Source organism: Diabrotica virgifera, chromosome 4, assembly GCF_917563875.1.
Source record: "Diabrotica virgifera virgifera chromosome 4, PGI_DIABVI_V3a".
NCBI classification, from domain to species: Eukaryota; Metazoa; Arthropoda; class Insecta; order Coleoptera; family Chrysomelidae; genus Diabrotica; species Diabrotica virgifera.
Window position 1 is genome coordinate 111,933,947 of NC_065446.1, and position 25,181 is coordinate 111,959,127.

General features: G+C 36.0%; 1 protein-coding gene across 1 annotated transcript in view; it reads right to left on the reverse strand.

Annotated features, from left to right (window-relative positions):
* The window catches only part of LOC114335350 (phenoloxidase-activating factor 3-like), a 45,562-nt gene extending 21,785 nt beyond the window's left edge, over positions 1-23,777 (reverse strand). Inside the window, exons 1-5 of the mRNA XM_028285577.2 lie at positions 23,658-23,777; positions 12,580-12,609; positions 12,407-12,519; positions 8,261-8,370; positions 3,063-3,301 (exon numbers count right to left, since the gene is read on the reverse strand). Of these exons, the coding sequence (XP_028141378.1) occupies positions 3,063-3,301; positions 8,261-8,370; positions 12,407-12,519; positions 12,580-12,609; positions 23,658-23,733 (568 nt within the window). The 5' untranslated portion in view covers positions 23,734-23,777. The remainder of the gene's footprint in view (positions 1-3,062; positions 3,302-8,260; positions 8,371-12,406; positions 12,520-12,579; positions 12,610-23,657) is intronic.
* Between the last annotated feature and the right edge of the window lie 1,404 nt (positions 23,778-25,181).

A 25,181-nucleotide genomic window follows, 5' to 3' on the forward strand; every position in this document is an offset into this window, starting at 1 on the left:
GCATAATAATCTTTTAATCTAAATTTTTTTAAAAAAGTTCAAATTTTTAAAAACTTTCTGAAAAAAATGTGGACAATTTAGGAGTTTGCTAATTTTTTACATATAAAGAAGTTCTCTACCTATCAAATACATTTACAGAATTAAAATAGGATTTTTTAAGCGGCCCCAGCACTGTTTTTAAATAATAAACAATGTTTTGGCTTAATAAACAAAATACATTGAGGACGTTTGTGTTGGAATAAATTCATTTTATTGAGAATGGGCGACTCTGGAGATGAATCCCGAAACAGATCGATTTTTGTTTTTAAATTATAATTTTTTGGTATAAATATAATACTAGTGACGCCATCCATCCGGGTGTGATGACGTAATCTAAATATTGTAATTAATTTAATTAAAAACAATTGTTTAATTCAAACCCTGTATAAATATTTATGCTAATTTTTATATTAGTGAATACAAAATTGAATAGCCTTTCGATTGAGCTATCACACGGCACGTATTCTCATTTAAAAAAATCAGCGATTACGTCATCACGCCCAGATGGATGACGTCACTAGTATGATATATATACCAAAAATTTAGAATTTAAAAATAATAATCGACCTGTTTCGAGATTTATCTTCATAGACTCCTATTCTCGAGAAAATGAATTTATGCCGACTCAAACGTCCTCACTGTATTTGTTTTTAAGCCGAAAAATTGTTTATATGTTTAAAACAGTGCTGATGCCGCTTAAATAATCCGATTTTAATTCTGTAAAGTGTATTAGATAGGCAGAGAACCTCTTTATATGTAAAAAAATTACCAAACTTCTAAATGTTCTACTTTTTCTTCAGAAAATGTTTAAAAAATTTGAACTTTTTTAAAAAAATGTAGGTTGCAAAATTATTCTAAAATATCTATCAGGTCGATTTTAATTAAATTTGGTGAACGGTTTAAGTATGTTATAAGAATTTTCTAAGCGAACTACGAAAGTTATAAGTGCAACCAAAGTGGTTGAAAAACTTTGGATAAAAACGGGCTTATTTTGCCCCCTTATTTTGTATTTATTGCTATTTTTCAGAAAGGGTAATCACTTAAGACATTTTTAGCTAGTCGTTTATCATACAAAATTCAATTATCTTTATTGTATTTTCGAACGACTTTGTTCCACAATAAATGGTTTTAAAGTTATAAGCAAAGAATCCAAGCAAGAAATCCAATTATAAGCAAGAAGCTTCCAGGAATCTGCACTTCAGCTATTCTTCATACTGGGTGATTAACGTCTCGACGTTGAACATGACCAAACCATCTTGACCAATGCTCTCTCATTTTGGAATCTATTGGTGCCACACCTAGACTTCCCCTAATATACTCATTTCTAATTTTATCCTTCTTTGTCACTCCAATCATCCATCTAAGCATTCTCATTTCCGCCACATGCATTCGTTTTTCCTCTTTTTTTTTTCACTGCTCAACATTCAGTTCCGTACATAATAGCCGGTCTTATGGCTGTTTTATAGAATTTTCCCTTCAGCTTCATTGGAATTTTTCTCTCACACAACACACCACTCGCTTCTTTCCACTTCATCCATCCAGCTCTAATTCTACTGCATGCATCTCCATCTATTTCTCCATTACTCTGTAATACCGATCCTAGGTACTTAAAACTATTGCTTTTCACAATCATTTCACCATCCAAAGATACCATTTTATTTGTAGTAGCTCCATCTTTAAATGAACATTCCAAATACTCTGTTTTTGCCCTACTAAGTTTTAAACCTTTTTCCTCCAGAGCTAGTTTCCACTGTTCCAGTTTTTATTCCAAGTCTCTTTCACTATTTCCTACTAACACGACATCATCAGCATACATTAAGCACCATGGAATGTTACCCTGTAATTTCGCTGTTATCTGGTCCAAAACTAATGAGAATAAATGCGGACTAAGCACAGAGCCTTGGTGCAATCCTACTTTCACACGAAATTTATCAGTCTCTCCCACACCAGTCCTAACACTAGTCTTTACTCCCTCATACATATCCCTAACAATCTTTACATATTCACCAGGGACTTCTTTCTTATTGAGTGCCCACCACAGAATCTCTCGAGGAACTCTATCATATGCTTTTTCAAGATCAATGAATACCATATGAGAGTTTGTTTGTTTACTCCTGTATTTTTACATCAACTGCCTTAGAATGAAAATTGCATCTGTTGTTGATCTACCCTGCATAAAGCTAAATTTATTCTCGGATATTTCGGTCTCTTCACGTATCCGTCTATCAATTACTCTTTCCCATATTTTCATGGTGTGGCTAAGCAGTTTTATAGCCCTGTAGTTTGTATATTGTTGTATATCTCCCTTGTTTTTGTAAACAGGTACCAGTATACTGCTTCTCCATTCGTCTGGCATTTGTCCAACTTCCATAATTCTATTAAATATACCTGCTAGCCACCTTGTTCCTGTCTCTCCCAATGTCCATACTTCCCCAGGAATATCATCTGGTCCTACCGCTTTTCCTTTCTTTATTTTTTGAAGCGCTTGAGCCTCTTCCTCGTTGGTTATTTTGGTGATCATTGCTGCTACTGTCTCCGTTGACTCTACAGGCTTTCTGTCAAATTCTTCATTTAATAAGCTGTCAAAGTACTTTACTTTGATCCACTCTGAATCAAATTGATCAATCAGGTGGTGATCCACTCTGAATCAAATTAAAACCAATTAGTCTTTATCCAAATGAAGAATTGTTGATTATGGTTGTTGGATCAACAAGCAGAAAATAAGAGCGCTCATCGGAAAAGCTAGATCCACCTTCAACGGGATGAAGGCCTTCTTCAAACGCAACAATCTATCTCTTGGTATAAAAGTAAGAATGCTGCGACGATGCGTCTTCTATGTTCTGTTATATTTTGTATTTTGGATTTTACACAACACATGTGCCAGAAATTGGAAGCATTTGAGATCTGTCTATATCGGAAAATACTTAAGACAGCGTGGACTGTCCAAATTACGATTAAAGAGGTCCTCAAAAGAATGAATAAATAAAATTGTTACCACGATATATTACTTTGTTTTAATTTACCTGTCTGAATTCCTTTTCCATCTGGATTATTCTCATTGGTGTACAAACACACTGGACCTACAAACTTGTTAAATATAAAATCTTCTTTAACTTTAATGAGTGCTATGTCGTTTTTCACATGTCGTTCATATTCAGCATGGAATATAATAGATTTAATATTTCTTATCTGGGCATTTGACAGATCCTTTTGATCAGTTACTCCAGCTCTTATTACTTTTTCTGTTAAATATAGATCTATTCTAAAGGATAAAGAAAATAAATTAATAAATATATCGTCACTTAACCCGGGAGCAGTCGCGCTCATTTCTGTAACGTGAACAGTCGCGTGTTAGATTTTATCTCACAGTACGAATTTAAATACGAATTTACAACAAATTTGTATTTTATGGTATTTTTATTTACTTGCTATGTTAGAAATATTATTTCTAACAATTATTAAAGCTAATTGGCTCTCCCCAAAGCCATAAATTCCACAAAAAGAAGAAGAAGAAGAAAAAAATAGAAAAAGAAATACCTACGGATTACTACACCCTTTCTCGAGGCACTTACGAAATTTTTTCAAAATTGCAAAATTCTTCATCAAGTTATCGCGAAAAAGGATAAAATGTTAAATTTTTTCTAAGCGACGCAACGGCTCGCGGGTTAACAATAAATCATTTTTAGGCTAGTCCTTACGAAAAGTGCTTTAGTTTTCAACAAACTTATATCTCACTGGAAATCAGGCAAACTTGGTGATACGTGATACCCAAATATTCGTAATAAAAATCTGAACAATTTTTTTAAATCAACTTTTTTGATTGAAGTAAAAAATATGCAAAGAAAACGAAAAAAAAACAAACTTTTTGATTTTATGATTTTAATGAAATGTTCTAAGTAGTCTACAGAGTTCATTAATAGGTACACAAGTTTTTTCGTTTTATAAGCTACATTTTTGCTTAGAATATTTTTTCGATAAAATACTCACTTTTTAGTTATTTACGAAAAACCGTCTAAAAGCGCGTTTTTTTATTGATAAATGAAAATTTTCACTCGCAAATAACTCAGAAAGTATTGACTTGGTGAAAAAACTCTAAAGAAGAAAAGTTGCTAAGAATTAGTCATTTTATCCATTTGTGGACTTATTATGAACGTATATTTTTTCACCTCCGACAAGGGATGGCTTTAACCACCCAAGTAAAAGCAACCAACGGCACAAGTCCAACTTTGAAGTGAAGGGTAAGTAGAACCTTAATCCAAATTTTCATGCCATTCGGCATGAAAATTACACGGTATTTCGCGTTCATTTGCTGACCTATTAATATACAGTCCTCTACATCGTCCTTTTTGGAAGATGATTACAAAAATTTTAAAAATGGTCTTAACTGCTTTGTTTGAGCGAGTCTCCCACTTTATGAAAAATTTTAGAGTGCAGGTTGAACGCGTTTCCGCGTCCCGCGCGATTAACAGATTTACGTTGTCGGACTAACGAAACGCGTCTGTAAATTTGTCGGACAAGAGATCGACAATCTTCATTAAATAAATAAAAGTATTTAACCCTCCGTTAGTCGCTAGGATAAACGGAGCATCAAGAGTCGATACGGTGTCAGAGACTGACAATTTAAAAAAAATAGTTATTGCTATAAAATTCATACAAATATTTTATATTGTGTATAGGAATGACTGAAAAATATTTTTGAAAATGTTTTATTGAAAAACAACAGATATAAAATGCAAAACCCTTGTATAACAATATACATATTAAAAAACTCTAACAAGAAGTAAAACCACTTCTATGTAAATTGGTATATTTATTAAAACTTAAAAAATCCCAATGGATTGAATAAAATATGTCCAATTCAGAACGTTTTCAGACCTATCGGTCCATCATCAGTGAATGTGCATACTTGCTAAATAGCCCCAGAGCCAAACAATTGTTGAATTTAAAGTTAAATTTACATTATTTAAAAATAATATTAAACAGGCTAAACGCCGATGTTAAAGGATATAGCCTATGGGAACATGGTGAAACCCTAACTTTATATTAAAAAGTTGGCCTAAGATGGTTGATTGAGGTTTTGGTAGGGTTTCACCATGTTCCCATAGGCTATATCCTTTAACATCGGCGTTTAGCCTGTTTAATATTATTTTTAAATAATGTAAATTGAATTTTAAATTCAACCATTGTTTGGTTCTGGGGCTATTTAGCAAGTATGCACATTCATTGATGATGGACCGATAGGTCTGAAAACGTTCTAAGTTGGACATATTTTATTCAATCCATTGGGATTTTTTAAGTTTTAATAAATATACCAATTTACATAGAAGTGGTTTTACTTCTTGTTAGAGTTTTTTAACTATATGGTATACAACCAACCTAGGGAACTTCCCTTTTAGTTAATATACATATTGTTATTTGTAATATAAAAATATTCGCTAGGAACCATTTCCCATAATTCCAGCAAACGTTTTTGTTCGGCTTCAAAGGACATCTATAAATAAGATTTGACCAAAACTTACCGATAAAATGCAATAATAAGATGCTAAGGGCCGGTTGTTCGAACGCTAATCAACAATGATCACTATCAAATATTGAATTACTGTCACCAAAACTGTCAAAGTCAACTTTTATTGGGTTGCTGAAAACATAATTGCTTATAATTATGAGATTAGTTAATCAATTAACATAACAATTATTAACATAATTGATTTAGTAATTTCATAATTGTAATCAATTATGTTTTCAGCAACCCAAACAACAGTAATTAAATATTTGATAATGATCATTGTTGATTAGCGTTCGAACAACCGGCCCTTAATCTTTACCTGAACTGCAAGATATGCCAATAAAGTAATAACCACACCGTTAGTCGCTACGGAGTCTTGCACCGAAAATAACTATAAAACTCGCACAACTGTACCAAAGTAGGTAAGAATATATACTAACACGGGGTTAGTTGATAGGAAGAGGTAGAGAAAGTGTCGAGAAAAACCAGTTATTTTGTAAATCCCGAATTAATAATTCTGTCGTCGGTGTGTGACACCGATAGCGACTAACGAAGGGTTAATTGAAAATTAAGAGTTTTGTAATAACACAACTACCGCGCTAGAGTGACATCTTGCGAGTGTCGGACTCTACGATTTTGTTATTACAAAACTCTTAATTTTCAAAAATAAATACCCATTTTCAATTTCGTTGCAAAACGAAAATATAGCCGAACCATATTCTAGTCCAATCAGAGAGTGCAGCAAGCACCTCTACCTATTTCGAAACTTATTAGTCTCTCATCAGGAGGCACATATGCTGCTCTCTCTGATCCAACCAAAACAAACCCCAGCGTGCAGTCTTGGATTGCAACGAACGAAATAGCATAGATGCCCTAGCGGCAATGCTAGCAAAAAGACTAAGTTTTCACTCTAATGGCATATAAAACAACATAATGCTATTCTACATCCAACCAGAATGAAAACAATGGAAACCTTCTCTGGTTACACCTCCGAGGCCTCTACAATTTGCAAGCCATACAGATACTGAGACTTAGGAAGATGAGGGAATTCTACAAATTACAATTCACGTCCCGTCTGCTCAGCGCGGTAAAGTTCATACTCCAATCAGAGTAAATGTAAATAAAAAATAAATGACCATTTTCAATTTCGTTGCAAAACGAAAATACAGTCGAACCATATTCTAGTCCAATCAGAGAGTGCAGCAAGCACCTCTACCTATTTCGAAATTTATTAGTCTCTCATCAGGAGGCACATATGCTGCTCTCTCTGATCCAACCAAAACAAACCCCAGCGTACAGTCTTGGATTGCAACGAAAGAAATGGCATAGATGCCCTAGCGGTAACTGCTAGCAAAAAGACTAAGTTTTCACTCTAATGGCATATAAAATGACATAATGCTATTCTACATCCCACCAGAATGAAAACAATGGAAACCTTCTCTGGTTACACCTCCGAGGCCTCTACAATTTGCAAGCCATACGGATACTGAGACTTAGGAAGATGAGGGAATTCTACAATTTACAATTCACGTCCCATCTGCTCAGTGCGGTAAAATTCTAACGAGAATGGTTCCCTTCATACTCCAATCAGAGTAGCTGTAAATCAAAAATTAATAACCATTTTCAATTTCGTTGCAAAACGAATATACAGCCGAACCATATTCTAGTCCAATCAGAGAGTGCAGCAAGCACCTCTACCGGTTTCGAAACGTATTATCGCGGTCCTCGAATACGCCTTTAAAATGCTGGGTGAAGCACAACAAATGCTACTACAATGAGAAAACGTATCTTCAACAATAGGTCTAAAAATGAACATCAGCCAGGCCAAATTTATGACAAATTTAGTTCCCAGCGAACACCTAACCATCCAAAATCAAGTGGTATAATTGACAGAAAAGTACATATATCTCGGTCATGAAATCAGAATAGGCAAGGACAAACAGACCTGCGAATTTCAACGACGAGTAACACTTGCTTTGGCGTCGTATGGTTCACTAAGAGACATGTTTAAGAGCAACATCCCGAAAGCTATGAAACGGAAGATATTTGACCAATGCGTTCTTCCTATTATGACATAAGGAGCAGAAACTCTCACGCTCACAAAAACAACAGCACTAAAAATGCGAGTGGCACAAAGGCGTATGGAAAGATCGATTCTCGGCATGACAAAGAAAGACAAAATAAAGAACCAAGACTTAAGGAAAAGAACAGGTGTCACTGATGTCGAACATATAGGGAGGCTGAAATGGAATTGGGCAGGTCACATAGCGAGACTGAAAGACTCAAGATGGACCAGAAAACTAATTGACTGGCGCCCAAGAGAAGACAAACGCAGCAGAGGACGACCACCAACACGCTGGATGGACGACATTAACCGAATATCCAAGAAATGGCAACAAGAAACACAGAACCGTGAAGAGTGGAGAATAATGGGAGAGACCTACGTCCTGCAGTGGACAGAAGAGGTTGCATGATGATTATGACATTAAATTAATAAAGATTGTCGATCTCTTGTCCGACAAATATACAGCCGCGTTTAGTTAGTCCGACAACGTAAATATGTAAATATGAAACGCGTCCAACCTGCACTCTGAAATTTTTCAGAAAAAGGTAGACTCGCTTTAACGAAGCAATTAAGACCATTTTTAATACTTTTGTAATCATCTTCCAAAAAGGATGACGTACTGTGGACTAACAGTATCCTAATTGACTTACCCTCTTCTATATAAAGCGCAGTTAGTTGCTGTTAGGACATCATTTTTACTTATTATAAAACCACTGCAATACCATTCGGTATCGTTGTCTATCTTATAACCAATTTCTACCTAAAATATAAACAACAAGTAATAAAGAACTTGCACATATTTTATGTAACATAATAATGTACAGTTCCGTTTAAAAATAAGTTTTCCTAAATTTCACGCCTCAAAAATGCATAATAACTTAGCAATACAAACTTAAAATCTGCTAACTACATATTTAAATCATTTCAAACGATAGAAAAAGAGCGCAAACCTTTTAGGCCTGGATCCCGCGTACTAAATAAAAGTTGATTAATAGCAAGCTGAAAATTGTAATAGCTTAACGGTGTATATTCGAACAAATTTTGATGTATGGGAACACTGGAACAGGGAAAGTTTTAATTGTGGAACAGGTTAAAAATTTGGACGTGATACTACGAAAACGTCCCATGTATTTTGTCGGACAGAACTTCCAATTGGTTTGTTACCCTTTCATTAAACTCTCGTGCAAAAATCGGATCGGTTTTCGTAGTCTGACGTTCCAAATTTTTAACCTGTTCCACAATTAAAACTTCCCCTGTTCCAGTGTTCCCATACATCAAACTTTGTCCGACTAGACATCGTTAAACCATTAACAAATTTTCAGCTTGCTATTAATCAACTTTTTTTTAGTACGCGGAATCCAGGCCTATTTTTGAAGCCATATCTTAATATTAGGATTTTGTGCGTGATAAGTAATATGGAAAAACTATACGGGGATATGTTGAATTAGTTGTGTACATGACTTCCCCCAACGGCCGGAAACCAGAGTGGGGGACGAGGGTAGTTATAAGGGGTCAATGATCGCGGTTTTTATAATTTTTTTTGTGACGGTCATGATCGAGATAGTACACCAAAATTTGGGAATAAGTAGTTCATGACGTAATTAAGTAAAATTTCTAGGGGCGGAAGGCTGCGTGGCCGACAAAGGGGTGAGGGTAGGGGTGAATATAAAAAATATAAGGGATTTTTTGCGACGTTCGTGATAGAGATAGTGCACCAAAATTTGGGAATAAGTAGACCATGGCATAACTAAATAAAATCCCCAGAGCCCGAAACCAGAGTGGGGGACGAGGGTAGTTATAAGGGGTCAAAGCCGCGGTTTTTATAATTTTTTTTTGTGACGCCCATGATCGAGATAGTGCTCCAAAATTTGGGAATAAGTAGGTCATAACATAACTAAGTAAAATCTCTAGGGAAGGAACGCTGCGTGGCCGACAAAGGGGTGGGGCAGGGGTGAATATAAAAAATATAAGGGCTTTTTTGCGACGTTCGTGATTAAGATAGTGCACCAAAATTTGGGAATAAGTAGAACATGACATAACTAAGTAAAATCCCCAGAGGCGGAAACCAGAATGGGTCACGAGGGTAGTTATAAGGGGTTTAAGTCGCTTTTTTATTTTTTTTTTGTGACGCATATGATGGAGATTGTGCACCAAAATTTGGGAGTAAGTAGGTCATGATGTAACTAAGTAAAATCTCCAGGGCGTAACGCTGCTTGGGATACAAAGGGTTGGTAGGCAGGGGTGAATACAAACATATAATGGGTTTTTTTGCCGTTCGTGATCGAGATAGTGCACCAAAATTTGGGAATAAGTAGATCATGACATTATTAAGTAAAATCTTCATGGGCGGACCGCTACGCTGGGGACAAATGTTGTGCTGGGTCACAAAAAAAAATAATACAAACCGCGACTTTGACCCCTTAAAACTACCTTCATCCACAACTCTGGTTTTCGCCCCTGGAGATTTTGCTTAGTAACGTCTTGATCTACTTACTCCCAAATTTTGGTTCACTATCTCGATCACGAACGTCACAAAAATTTACTAATAATTTTTTTATTCACCCCTGCCCCCACTTCTTTATCGGCCGCGCAGCGTTCCGGCCCTGGAGATTTTACTTAGTTCCGTCATGACCTACTTATTACCAAATTTGGGTGCACTATGTCGATCATGAGCGCCACAAAAAAAATGATAAAAACCGCGACTTAGACCCCTTATAACTACCCTCGTCCCCCACTCTGGTTTCCGGCTCTGATGATTTTACTAAGTTATGTCAATGTCTACTTATTCCCAAATTTTGGTGCACTATATCAATCACGAACGTCGCAAAAAACCCCTTATATTTTTTATATTCACCCCTACCCCCACCCCTTTGTCGGCCACGCAGCGTTCCGTCCCTAGAGATTTTACTTAGTTACGTCATGACCTACTTATTCCCAAATTTTGGTGTACTATCTCGGTCATGAGCGTCACAAAAAAAGTAATAAAAATCGCGATCATATACCCCTTATAACTACCCTCGTCCCCCACTCTAGTTTCCGGTCGTTGGAGAAAGTCATGTACACAACTAATTCAACATATCCCTGCATAGTTTTTCCATATTACTTATCACGCACAAAATCCGCTTCTATCTCTCCGACTAAAGCAAGAATCATATACATGCCCGCACCGTTCCAGCACGTAGCGTTTCGTTTAAATATGAACAATTCATACTGTCCGGAGCGTACAGTATCAGACAACTCTTTGTAAAATCAGGTTTTTCGGAGACTGCGGTACGTGCTGGAACGGTGTGGGCATGATAATATGATTCTTGCTTAACAAGTGATGAGCGCGGTAAGAAACCGGCATAATAGCTCAAAAGATGGAACACATTGTGAGATAAAAAGAAATAAAACTAGTGGAGGTGGGAGATTTAGCGATAAAAACCTAAAAATATACATTATATTTATTGTTTCCCGCCTTTAGACGTATCAGAGGAGTATGTCAACTAAAACTGTCCCTGTAACAGTGGTAGTCACCTGTGTTAAAGTCAACGAACTGTCCAATACTGATGGAATCGCCATTTTTTTGTTTAATGTTTATTTTGCAATCTGCTACATCATATAATAACAATTAGCATACATGTTGATTGGTACAATGTCGTGAGAGAGAGTTTGTCCAATGATCCACTCTCTGTATGCACTTTTACATTCTTACATTTATGTTAAAGACAATAAAAATTTGTAACTTTACATGGAATCGCCATGAAGCGAATTTAATGCGGCCAGGATGAGATAGAACATAATCGGGTAAAGGAGGGAAGCTAATCGCCATTTTTCGTAAACAAACAAATTGATAGTGCTAGTCAGGGACGTCACACAGGGTTGCCACACTGTATTCCCACAATTTTGGGATAATTTGAAAACGCCTAGGGGAACTTCTCTAAATGGTTGGGAGATTTTTGGGAGCAAAATTATGGATGATTTTAAGGGGTCATGGGAAATTAAATTTACGAATGTACACATAGAACTGTATATTATACTCTCATATAATCCAAGAAGATAGGACCTATGAATTACTTTCAGGGCCTTCTGTTGATAAGTAGTATAATTTTGGTTTACTGTTCTCTACATTTGACTACTAATTTATTAAATTTGAGGGAATTTCAGTTTCTAAGTGGGTGTTTTATAAAATCACATCTGGCAACTCTGGTGGTAGTTGTAGGTTGAAGGGTAGAAAGAATTATTTTACATCAAAACACATGAGAAACTATTTGTAATGTATTGAAATCTGCAATGAAAAGAGCTGTTAAAATTGTTCTACGAATTAAACCTATTCCAAAATTTTGTAAAAATGTAATTGATTTTCACACTTATCACGTCAAAGTTAGGCCACACACAGTGCAATAACGCTCGGACAATGGGCAACAATTTAATTCTTTCGAATTTAATTTTTTATTGGGTATAAAGCTTTTTCAAAGAAGTGGCACACGAAAGTTAAAAATATGGAACACAGAGAAATGGAAAAAAGAAAAAGCAGTTGTGTATTACAACAAACATGCTAAGTTAGATTCAATAAAAATACGTATCCAGTACGTTTACGTATTATTGTAGATGTATTCAAACAATATTGAACATTTATTAGTATAAAGATTAATAATTATAATATAATAATTAGGTAGGTACATTAATTTGTATAGGTATGTAATATTTTTTAAATAATTCAAGTTTTTCATTATCAGTAATTCATTTTTTCATTTTCAAGATATACTTAAAAAAAATATTACTCTTTCTAAGAAAAATTTTTTAAATATATTTACCATATGAGGAAATTCTCCAGTTTCTGCTGGCACTGCGCGAGATATTATGGGGTTAAGATTTGAAATAGGACAAATATTATTCTTCTTCGCATTTGCTGTGTAAATTTCACACACTGAAAAATAGCAAATAAGTTATTGCCTTTAACTCCGTTTTAGGATTCCATAATACTCACTTGCATTAGCTCTAGCGCCTGGAGATGAATCTAAAATTAAAACAAGCTGAAAATGCGAGCATTGTCATAACGAAAACTTTGTATATTTACGTATTTTAATTCATAATATGGAAAATTTCATTCTAATCATTCTAATTCAAATGTTATGAACTATAAAGATAGTTTACTCTTGATCGAAATTCATATTTTTTATATACCTAGTATAAAATTAATAACATTTTATACAAGGTGTCCCAAAAGTAGTGGAACGGTCGAATATTTCGCGAAATGACCATCGGATCGAAAAACTGAAAAATACGTGTTCAATCATTTTCAAAAATCTATCCAATGACACCAAACACCAACCTCCACTACACCCCCTGGAGGTGGGGTGGGGGGTAACTTTAAAATCTCAAATGGAAACCCCTAGATTTTCTTGCAGATTTGGATTCGTTACGTAAAAGTAAGTAACTTTTATTCAAGACATTTTTTCGAACTGTGGATAGATGGCGCTATAATTGGGAAAAACGATTTATCCTGACACCATGGGTAAATTATAGAAACTAATATCTCGAGAAATACACTTCCAAATGAGAAACCAAACAAATTTTTTTAATACTTTTCGAAAACCTATCGAATAACACTAAACATGACCCTCCAACCCACCCCCTGGAGGTGGGGTGGGGGGTAACTTTAAAATATTTAATAGCAACCCCCACTTTTTATTACAGATTCGGATTTGTCATGAAAAACTAAGCAACATTTATTCGAAACATTTTTTAGAATTGTTGATAGATGGCGCTTTAATTGGAAAAATACGATTTATTAGCGCCATCTATCAGCATTTTTAAAAATGTTTCGAATAAATGTTCCTTAATTTTTCATGACGAATTCGAATCTGCAATAAAAAGTGGGGGTTGCTATTTAAGATTTTAAAGTTACCCCCCACCCCACCTCCAGGGGGTGGGTTGGAGGGTCATGTTTAGTGTTTATCGATAGGTTTTCGAAAAATATTAAAAACCTGTTTTCTGATTTCTTATTTGGAAGTGTATTTCTCGAGATATTAGACCGTTTCTATAATTTACCTATGGTATGGATAAATCGTTTTTCCCAATTTTATAGCGCCATCTATCCACAGTTCGAAAAAATGTCTTGCATAAAAGTTGCTTACTTTTACGTAACGAATGCAAATCTGCAAGAAAAACTAGGGGTTTCCATTTAAGATTTTAAAGTTACCCCCCACCCCACCTCCAGGGGGTGTAGTGGGAGTTGGTGTTTGGTGTCATTGGATAGATTTTTGAAAATGATTGAACACGTATTTTTCAGTTTTTCGATCCGATGTTTAGTTCGCGAAATATTCGACCGTTCCCCTACTTTTGGGACACGGTTGCATCATAAATCTTAGAACAAGAAGAGCTTTTTATGAAGAATAACTTTTATGTGCCAAATTAAAAATAAAAGAATTATAAATGAAAATGTTCTTGGTATCCATAATTTGAGAAAAATCTTCAAATATTTTTTTCCATTAGAAGGATGTACACAGACACAATACTGGCTAGTAATTTTAGTCAATAATTTTGCCAATTCGACAAAAAAATAATTTCTAAATAGTTAACAATTATTACTAAATAATTAGTAATTTTGCCAATTTCGGCAAAATTCTCAAAAAACAAAAAAATTACCTTCTACAATCACTATCCAGTTGTGTCGAGTTTAAGGAACGACTAGGTATACATAATATTTTAGTTTTATAGCAAATGGAACAGTCCATTTAGCATAAAGGGGAGGCCGTATTTATACTGGTATAAACCTTTTTAAAACTATTAATAAATTATTGCTTTTAAAATATTTATACTCAAATTGTATTTTTGAACATCTTATTTATTTTATATAATAATTAAATTCACTATCAAATGTCATTGATGTTTTATTAATACCTAATTTAAAATTTAGTTTGACATTCACGCAAGTGTCAAACTCAAATGTAAATAACCTATGCTTTGCAAATCGAGATTTAAAAAAAAGTAGCCTACTTCCCAATTAGTCCTGTCGCCAGGGGGGGTACAACGGCCTCGTTAATTCAGATGGACTTACTCAAGTTTTTTTTATGTATTTTGACCCGTAGAACACGAATTTTTTGGGTAACAGTTGATCCGGATGTCGATAAGATTGTTATAGACCAAGAACTTGAGGAATCAAATAACAGCGATTTTTGGCAAAACAAAACAATATTTTGTATTTTTTGGGCCATTTTAAGTAAAAAATATTTCTACAAGTTTTTTCGTAGGATGCACAGTTTTCGAGATAAACGCGGTTGAACTTTAAAAAAATCGAAAAATTGCAATTTTTGAACCCGAATAACTTTTGATTAAAAAATAAAATAGCAAGTCTGCTTACCGCATTTGAAAGTAAGCAAGCAAGCATAGTGATTTAACCCAGCCTGAGAGACTTGCTCACCCCTAGAGAATGACGTTCGGGTGATACAATTCATTGGGGCGAGGAGGATTAACTCCCGTAAGCAGGAATCACTCCACCCCGCTTCAATGCTCCAGACCATCCACTTACCCCCCGATAGCACTCTGATGCGCTATAGGGGCTCTCAATCAGCAAAGTGCTTATCATATGGGAGTCTTGGGTACACGGACTCCCATATGAAATCCTACCCCGATCAATGCAGGCCAGCGTGAGGCGCTCTATTCCCGCTATCTCTAGTGACTTATCTTCGATCTGTTTTGCTTGCTCGGGCGCCGAGTCCCCGCTCTGGGCTATGTCCAGTTCGGCGACTCGGCGCTCGAGGATGTGGGCCCCTCATGCCCTTTTTTGGGTTTTGTTACTAATATTTTTTTTTTTTTGTGGCTTTCGCCTATTGTTAATATTTTATTGATTTGTTTAGTGGCTGAAGCCGTTTTGAAGTTTTTTGTATATTTTTTTTGAGGGATGTCTGAAAATTATAAAAATCAACATTAATAAATATAATGAGATGCCAAAGGTGAGCAAGTTGTCTTCTTTTGATAGAGCTACGATTATCTAGCCTTTATTATATATTTAATAATATTTGTTGTTTGGGTCTCCTATGTTTCCATCTATGGTACACATCATACCTTAATATCTCTTGCAAGATCCGGTTTGGGTGGTCTTCTAGCTCAGCAAATTTTGTTCTGGCTTTTTCCTCCATAATATCCAGTACTCTTATTTGTTTTAGGTCTCTAAATAAGAACCGTTCGGCGACGTATCTGGGCACGTTTGCAGCTTCTCTGAGGCAGTTGTTGTGTGCCGCTTGTATCTTCTTTTTGTTACTTTGACTTATGTGACCCCATGCAAGAGATGCGTATGTAATTATTGGCAGTATAATGCTATTTATCAGTCTTAATTTTGTTTTCATAGCTAATTTGCTTCTTCTTCCTGTGAGTCCTCTTATTGCCGATCTGGCCGCTGCTGTTTTCTGGACTGTTGCGTTGACATGTGATGTGAATGTAAGACCTTGGTCCATTGTGACTCCTAAATATTTAACTTCGTTTTGCCATTCGATGGGTCTGTCTTGCAATGTTAGCTGTTCTTCTGGGTTATCTCTTCTCTTTTTGAAGATAACCGCTTGGGTCTTATCTGGATTTATTGCTATTTTCCATTGGATACTCCATTCTTCTATTGTATCCAATGCCGTCTGTAGATTTCTTACAGCTATATCTAGGTTCATGTGTTTTGCAGCAATTGCAGTGTCGTCTGCATAAAGGCTGATCAATGTTCCGGGTGTTCTTGGAACATCTGCTGTATATATGGTATACAGAAGGGGTGATAAAATTGAAAGTTTAAGTCAAATTATATCGGTTTTGATTATTTGCATTGGTAAAAATTTATTTTTTTATTGTTTAACAAAGCTATAAACACGTAGGGTTTCCCGTGCTTTTACATGCGTTTTAACGCATGTAACGTAGAAATAGTCTTGATTGCACTAGTACCTATTCTACCTACTCGTTCGATTTTAAATGAGAAATCATAGAAACATCACTCACGCACTAGTTGTTTGTAGCTTTGTTTAGCAATAACACAATAAATTTTTAGCAATGCAAATAATCAAAACCGACATAATTTGACTTGAACTTTCAAAGGCGCTAAGCAGAATTGCTATTTTATTTTTTAATCAAAAGTTATTCGGGTTTAAAAATTGCAGTTTTTCGATTTTTTGAAAGTTCAACCGCGTTTATCTCGAAAACTGTGCATCCTACTAAAAAACTTGTAGAAATATTTTTTGCTTAAAATGACCCAAAAAATACAAAATATTGTTTTGTTTTGCCAAAAATCGCTGTTATTTGATTCCTCAAGTTCTTGGTCTATAACAATCTTATCGACATCCGGATCAACTGTTACCCAAAAAATTCGTATTCTACGGGTCAAAATACATAAAAAAAATTTGGGTAAGTCCATCTGAATTAACGAGGCCGTTGTACCCCCCCTGGCGACAGGACTAAATCAACCATTTGAGCTGACGTTTAGTGCGTTTGTAGGAGATAACCGGATTGTGACGTCACATTTTAGACTTTGAGGTCGATTATCTCGAAGACGGTTAGATATATCGAAATGCCGTTTTCAGATTTGGATTCAGAAGGCAAAACTACATAAGAATCCAGCGATACACCTGCTCTAAGTATTGCAGGAGCGGCAACGCAATAACACACACACTTTTGCAAATTTATAAACGAAAAGTTTTCGTTGAAAATAGATCCTCAGAATCTTTGTCAAATGTTGGGAATTAAAAATACCTAGGTTTAGGTTTCGATAAGAAACATTGAGGTAAGAGCTTTCTCGCTTATAATTACTATATACAACCATATGTGTGGGTTAGGGACAAAACTATCTTTTAACGTGAATAAAACCGTAGTATTATCCTATCAAGGAGCTCTTCATCCCTTTCCTCTTAATAGCAGCCAGATCAGTATCGTTGATTCTGTAAAATTTCTTGGTATCTTTTTACATAGCAACCTTAATGGTCCCTTCATATCGATGTGTTAAGTAAGAAACACAAAGGAAATTAATTTTGACTCTTCCAAAATAGCATATTTTTCTTTGTTTGAGTCTCAGCTTCGATATGGTCTTCCTTTTTGGGGTTCTAGTACAGATGCCCACTCCGATGTTATTTTTAAATTACAAAAAGGAGCGCTAAGATATCTGTCTCGCCTCAGAAGAACAACACATCTCCCTTTACAACTTACAAAGACCATATAATTCAGTAAAAGAGTTTCTTAATGTACTAAGAAATTACAGTACCTTTATGTACAAGAAGTAACTAAAGTATTTTTATTTATATTTGGGTGTCATATGCAGCAGCTTAAACTTATTAGTTCCTAGGTGCAATTTATTTAAAATTTGCAATAGAGTCTTGTTGTTTAATTTTCATTATATTTTATTTTGTAATATTGACGATTTATGAAATTTCAGTAAAAAATTGTATTTGTTATTAGTAGGATACAATTGATTCAAAAAATGGCATAACCCAGACATTCAAAATGAAAGGTATCCTCCAACACCAAATTATTATATATGGTCCACATAATGTTCAGAAAAAAGACACACCATTTTGAGCGTCGGGTTTGGGGAAGAGAGGGGGGAGAAATCGGTAAATTCGTAGTTTTTTGTCAATATTTCTAATACTATGCGGTTTAGCATGAACAATCTTCTATATTAAATTTAAATAAAAAAGGCCCTGTACATAATCCTTCTAAAATGAACGGTTCCAAAGTTACAGAGGTAGTATAATATAATTATTGGTCCAAAAAAGGCCTAACCCAGACATCCAAAGTAAAAGTTTTCCTCCAACACCAAATTGTTCTATTTGGTCCACATATTGTTCAGTAAAAAGTTACACCATTTTGAGCTTCCGGTTTGGGGGGGGGGAGATGGGGGAGGAGTCGGTAAATTAGTAGTCTTTTTAAGTTTTTCGTCAAGATTTGTTGTTTATTTGGGTTTATATGACTGCGGACACTAAATCCATTCGCCAACTAAACAAGGTTCTATATAAAAATGTTCTACATAAAATTTAAAACAAAAAAGGTCCAATGCATAATTGTTATAAAATCAACGGTTCCAGAGTCACGGAGGGTGAAAAGTGAAGGTTTTCGATACTTTTTATATTTTTGGGGCAATTAATGAAGATTTTGGGTGGTCAGGTTGACGTTTCTTCAAGGGCTTCTCACTGATATATCATCGGCCACTAAAATAGCAAATTTTATTTACAAAACACAATCCTATTAAAGAAAATGTCTTTCATCAGTAATAATATTATAAATTACCCAAAAATATTAAAAGTATCGAAAACCTATATTTTTCACCCTCCGTAAGTCTGGAACCGTTGATTTTATAACAATTATGTATAGGACCTATTTTGTTTTAAATCGTATGAAGAAAATTTTGTATAGAATATTGTTTACGCTAAAGCATAGTTTAAGAAATATTGACGAAAACGGTAAAAAACTACTAATTTACCGACTTCTTCCCCATCCGGACGCTCAAAATGATGTAAATTTCACTGAACAATATGGGGGACATGAAAGGAGCCTCCACGTAGATTGTGATCACTTGTGAATACAATCGGGCATCCCACGGAAACGAGTAACGTTGGCTTATCCTTTCAACACTGGTGCACCAACAACACAGATGCAATCAGAATCAAAACGGTCTTTATCCAGGCCATTTTTGATGACAACCTCAATTAATATTGAAGGATTATCAACAAATAAAGAAGATTTATTTTCTAATATGTGCAGAGAACATGGTGTCGATGTTCTACTGGTTAAAAAAGCCATAGAGGTACTTCAAGCTGCAGACCAAGGATTCGGGGTATGAAGCTTATACTGAAGAGACCACACGACCAATATGGTAGCGCAGTCTTCGTCAGACCCGATATCGACGTAGGTTCCACATCTCTAACAGATCAAAATGACATCGAGATCCCCACAGCGAAGATAAACTCCTGTACAGCAACGTCAATCTACAAACCACCAAACGCTGACTTTGCTTTTGAGGAACCGAGTAACTTTCAATCACAACAAATCAAATTCGTACTGGGTGACTTCAACTGTCACAGTGTCGCGTGGGGTTATAACGAAACAGATTCCAATGGCGAAGAACTAGAAAAATTGGCTGAAAGCATGAACCTAAAACTTATTCACGGTCCAAAGCAGCCTGCGTCGTTCAACAGCGGAAGATGGAGCAGAGGTTAAAACCCAGACAATATATTTGTCAGCGACAGAATTGGAGACCAGGTGACAAAAATCGTTGGAAGCGCCCTCTCAAAGACACAGCACAGACCAATAATTTGTCTTTCCAGCGCCGCAATCAGATACGAGATTTTTCCTTTAAAGAGAAGGTTCAAATTTAGTAAAGCAAAATGGGAAAAATTCTCTAAATCATTGGATCAAGAAGTTTCCCAGCTAGAACCTTGCCCTGATTCATACGATAAATTAGTAGAAATCGTAAAGCAAATATCACGGAAATTTATCCCTAGAGGTTTTCGAAATGAGTACATAGCGGGGCTAAATGAAGAATCTAAACCCCTACTTAAAAGATATGAACATATATATGAAGAAGACCCTTTCTCGGAAGCAACAATGCAGGCTGGGGAGCAAATTTTACATGCGATATCCTCCAACGGAACGGAAAAGTGGTGCAAGCTGGTAACGAGTCTGGACATGAAACAAAACAGCAGACGTGCCTGGAAGCTGATTCGGAATCTTGGCAACGATCCCGCTGCTCCGGCAGTCAACCTGACAGGAGTCACACCCGATCAGATAGCCCATCGTCTTCTAATGAACAGTAAGACGACATCAAGAAAGAACAAGGTGAGAGCTCAACGGAATATCGACGAAGAGAGAGATGTTCTAGGTACCTCTTTTTGTCTAGAGGAGATGAGAGGCGCGATCCACCATATGAAACATAATAAAGCGGCTGGCCTGGACGACATACGAACAGAACAAATAGAGAACTTTGGACAAAAAACCGTAGAGTGGCTCGTAAAAATTATGAATTTCTACATCCGTACATTACAAAACCCCAAAATCTGGTGGAAAGCTGGAGTGGTAGCCCTCTTAAAACCAGAGAAGGATCCGGCGGATAGAAAGAGTTTTAGACCTGTCTCTCCTTTGTGCCACCTTTTCAAGGCATTTAAAAGAATGATATTGAACCGGATCGCTGAATATGTGGAGAGTAAAATTATTCCAGAACAAGCAGGATTCAGACCCGGAAAGTGCTGCTGCAGTCAAATTCTTAATCTCACCCAACATATTGAAGATGGTTTTGAACGGAAAGAAATAACAGGAGTAGCGTTCATAGACCTAACTGCCGCCTATGACACAGTTAACCATCAACGGCTACTCGCAAAACTCTACGAAACTACAAAAGATTTTCGACTAACAAGGTTAGTGAAATATCTCCTCCAGAACAGACGCTTATATGTAACGCTCCAGTCCAAAAACAATCGGTGGAGGGACCAAAAAAATGGGCTACCACAGGGAAGTGTCCTTGCTCCGATTCTATACAACACATATACCAACGACCAACCCATACACCAACAAACAAGGCAATTTATTTACGCTGATGATACAGCTGTGGCAGCTCAGGGAAGAACCTTCAATGAAGTCGAAGTGAAACTGACAGATGCCCTGGGAGACTTAGCTCTATACTACGATAAAAACCATCGGAAACCCGATCCCACAAAAACCCAGGTATGTGCTTTCCACCTTAGAAACAAGAATGCCCGAAGGCCGCTGGAGGTGGAATGGCGTGGTCAGATGCTGGAACACAACGAGACACCAAAATACCTTGGCGTCCGTCTGAATAGAACCCTGTCTTAGCGATACCACTGTCAAGATGTCAAGAAGAAAGTAAGTGCCAGAAATAATATCATCCGCAGGCTAACTAATACAAAACGGGGAGCACAACCACACACTCTCCGCACTCCTGCCTTAGCATTATGTTTTTCGGCCGCGGAGTTTGGAGCACCAGTATGGGCAAACTCTGTTCACGTAAAGAACGTCGACGTGGCTCTAAATGAAACGGTTTCTATAATATCGGGTTGTCTGAAACCGACACCTATCGAAGAGGTATACCCTATAGCTGGGATAGCTCCACCACCTATCAGGACGAAGGTCACGTCAGAGGTAGAACGAAAAAAGCAGGAGACGGAGCGAAGACACCCCATATATGGCCACCAAACTCAGCCAAGCAGACTAAGTTCTCGGAAAAGCTTCCTAAAACATCAAGATCCATTCCCTAAGCGCCAGAGACGCGCCGAATACACCTATGGCACGCGTCAGCTACCGCGACATATTTTCCTCCCTCAGAGGAAATGGCTTCTGGTTACAATTTACCGTATCCGAATTGGAAAGCGCTAAACAGACTAAGAACCGACGTTTCACATTGTGCTAGTAACCTGAAAAAATGGGGATACCAGGAGGACGATACCTGCGACTATGGCGCGGTTCAGACCAGCCGGCGTCTATCATGACACAGAGATGGGAGAGACCTGCACAGAAGAAGACTTAATTATAGCAAATGACAGGGCCATCTATGTGGCCAGCCATTGGAAATACAGAATTTAAAGTTGTTGGTGTTCCGGACACGGAAAATAAGTAAGTACTGAACAATATGTGCACCATATAGAACAATTTGGTGTTGGAGGAAATCTTTTACTTTGGATGTCTGGGTTAGGCCTTTTTTTGACCAATTATACTATACTACCTCCGTAACTTTGGAACCGTTCATTTTAGAAGGATAATGCATTGAGACTTTTTTATTTCAAATTTAATATAGAACATTTTTGTATAAAAAGTTGTTCATGCAAAACCGCATAGTTTTAGACATATTGACAAAAAACGTAAAAAACTACGAAATTCACCGATTTGTTCCCCCTCTCCCCCCAAAACCGACGCTCAAAATGGTGTGACTTTTTTCTGAACATTATGTGGACCATATAGAACAATTAGGTGTTGAAGGATAACTTTCACTTTGGATGTCTGGGTTTGGGTCTAGTTATACCATACTATATTGTTATTTTCTGAAAATTTTCAGACAGTCTAGCTTATTCCTATTCTATTCTATTTACACACATACGTAATAATCGCCGGAAAATAAGAATGGTATGTGGTCGATTGTTAAAAAGGCAATAAATAATTTAATTTAAAAAAGTCGACTACCACCTATCTCTCATTTAATAAGTATGTAAGTACTAAGATAATTATAAAAAATGTGTATATATTTAATTAAAGAAAATCTGTTACTTTTGTGTAAATTGTCAGTGGTTTTCATGGTAGGTAAATAGGTAATGTCTACACATAGATATAATAGTTTTTTCGTACTTCCGGGCCTAAAGTGACAACTTCACTCCCTTGTGACAGGTACTAAAGTGTCACATTTAATCCCTCCGGGATTAAATATTGACGAAACTCCCGGAACGATTAAATCACAAACAAACGAATTTAAGGGATATTTTTTTGGAAATTTACTTATATCAATATCTTCTCTAATGTTAATAACCGATTTCAGCATTGAGTAATGTGCCCAGAGAGTTGAGGCACAAACCGCTTTTGATTTATCATCGAAGTAGACTAACAGCGCATTTTCAGTAGGTTGTCTCACATTTTTTAAGCGGCACCACTTTTTAAAAGCATCGTACTGCTGCTCGTATAGTTTTCTAGATTTCGGTGGTAACAATTCTTCACCTACTTCGGCTGCTCTTTTATCAATATCAGATACACCTTCTTCACTCATGATACCAATAATTATCAATAACAATGTTTCTTTACAATGACACTAGTAATGACAATGTTTCTAAATTATAACTGTCACAACGCAATGTTACTATGGTAACTTATTTTAAAGACAGTTTATTAAATGAGTTGAAGAGAGAAAAAACTGATTGAAATTATTGAAATAATTAATAAAATCATACCGGAAGTACGAAAAGTATCGTATATACCTTGCGACTGAAGTACATTTAATCCTTCAGGTAAATTATGGCCCTCCCTGCGGTCGGGCCATAAACTTTACCTTCAGGATTAAATGTACTACTTCAGTCCCGCGGTATATAATGTACTATTAAGTTGACTTACCTTGTGAATTTCCCTTTTCAAAATTTAAATAAAAGTATAATAACCAGACCAAAAAACTGGCACTATACATTTTCATTCCGAACTGATAACACTAATATAGGTGAACTTTTGATTGTTTGTTATTGTTCTGCATTAAGAATATTATTTATTTATAAGATAATATATTCTTGGGAAAAACGTTGATCGCATGATGGTCTGTTAATACTTGGGAATTCTTAAATTCTGCCAATAGCATTTACTATTGTAATGTTATTCAACATACTTTATAAACAGCATTTTTTAAGAGTTAAGAGTAACTACCCAATTAGCAGCATAGGCACATGATATAAACATAATGAGCAGAACAATGAATGGAGCGGAAGAAACCTACGTTGAGTAGAAGCAGAGTGAAGAAGCAGTAGGGCTAGCAATAAATACAAATAAAACAAAACTACTCATACAAACCAGATCAAATAGACCGGCGCAACAACACTTTATTGACGATATAGAACATGTGAATAGATTTACGTACCTAGGAATGAATCTGGTCGCAAGCAATGAAGAAGAACCGGAAATAAATAGAAGGCTTGTGCTGGCAAATAAAGCCTATTTCGCGATCGGCCACATATTCAAATTGCGAGACGTACACCGGAAAACAACAGAGGGATAAATTTACTGAGCACTATACTGAAACTCACAACAAAAATACTCATGGAGAAAATAATGGCGTGCATAAATATATCGGATGAACAACAAGGATTTAGAAGTGGAAGATCATGTAACGATGCAGTTTTTGTGATAAGGCAAATAGCGGAGAAATCATTAGAATATAACAAACCAGCCTTTTTCTGTTTCATAGACCTAGAGAAAGCGTTTGACAGAATCCAATTAAAAGATTTGATACACCTTCTATATGAGAAAAATTTACCACTGGATATCATAAAACTGATAGAAAACATATATGTAAGAAATAAAATAGAGATGAAAGTCAATGGAATAATAACAGAACCCATAGAAACAAACACAGGAATCCGGCAAGGAGATTCACTAAGCTCTCTACTGTTTAACATAATATTGGATGCAATAATAAAACAAGTGAAGAAAAAAAGAGGGTACAAAATGGGCAATAGAGAGATAAAAATACTCTGTTACGCTGATGACACCGTGTTAGTAGCAGAGTGCGAAGACGACCTACAAAGATTATTGCACGAGTTCAACATTAACGCAAAAGAAATGAATATGAAAATATCAGTCCAAAAAACAAAAAGCTTAGTAATTACCAAAGAACCAATAAGATGCAAATTGGAGTTAGACAATCAAATTATACAACAAGTAATTACTTTCAAATATCTGGGAATTAATCTATCAGCCGACAAAAATATCGAAGAAGAGGTAAAAGACCAAATAATTAAAGCCAGTAGAACGGCCGGATGCCTAAACGACACAATTTGGAAAAACAAACACCTAAGATTGGAAACAAAGGCCCGAATATATAAGTCAGTTATTAGGCCAGTTATGACTTACACGGCCGAAACAAGACCAGAT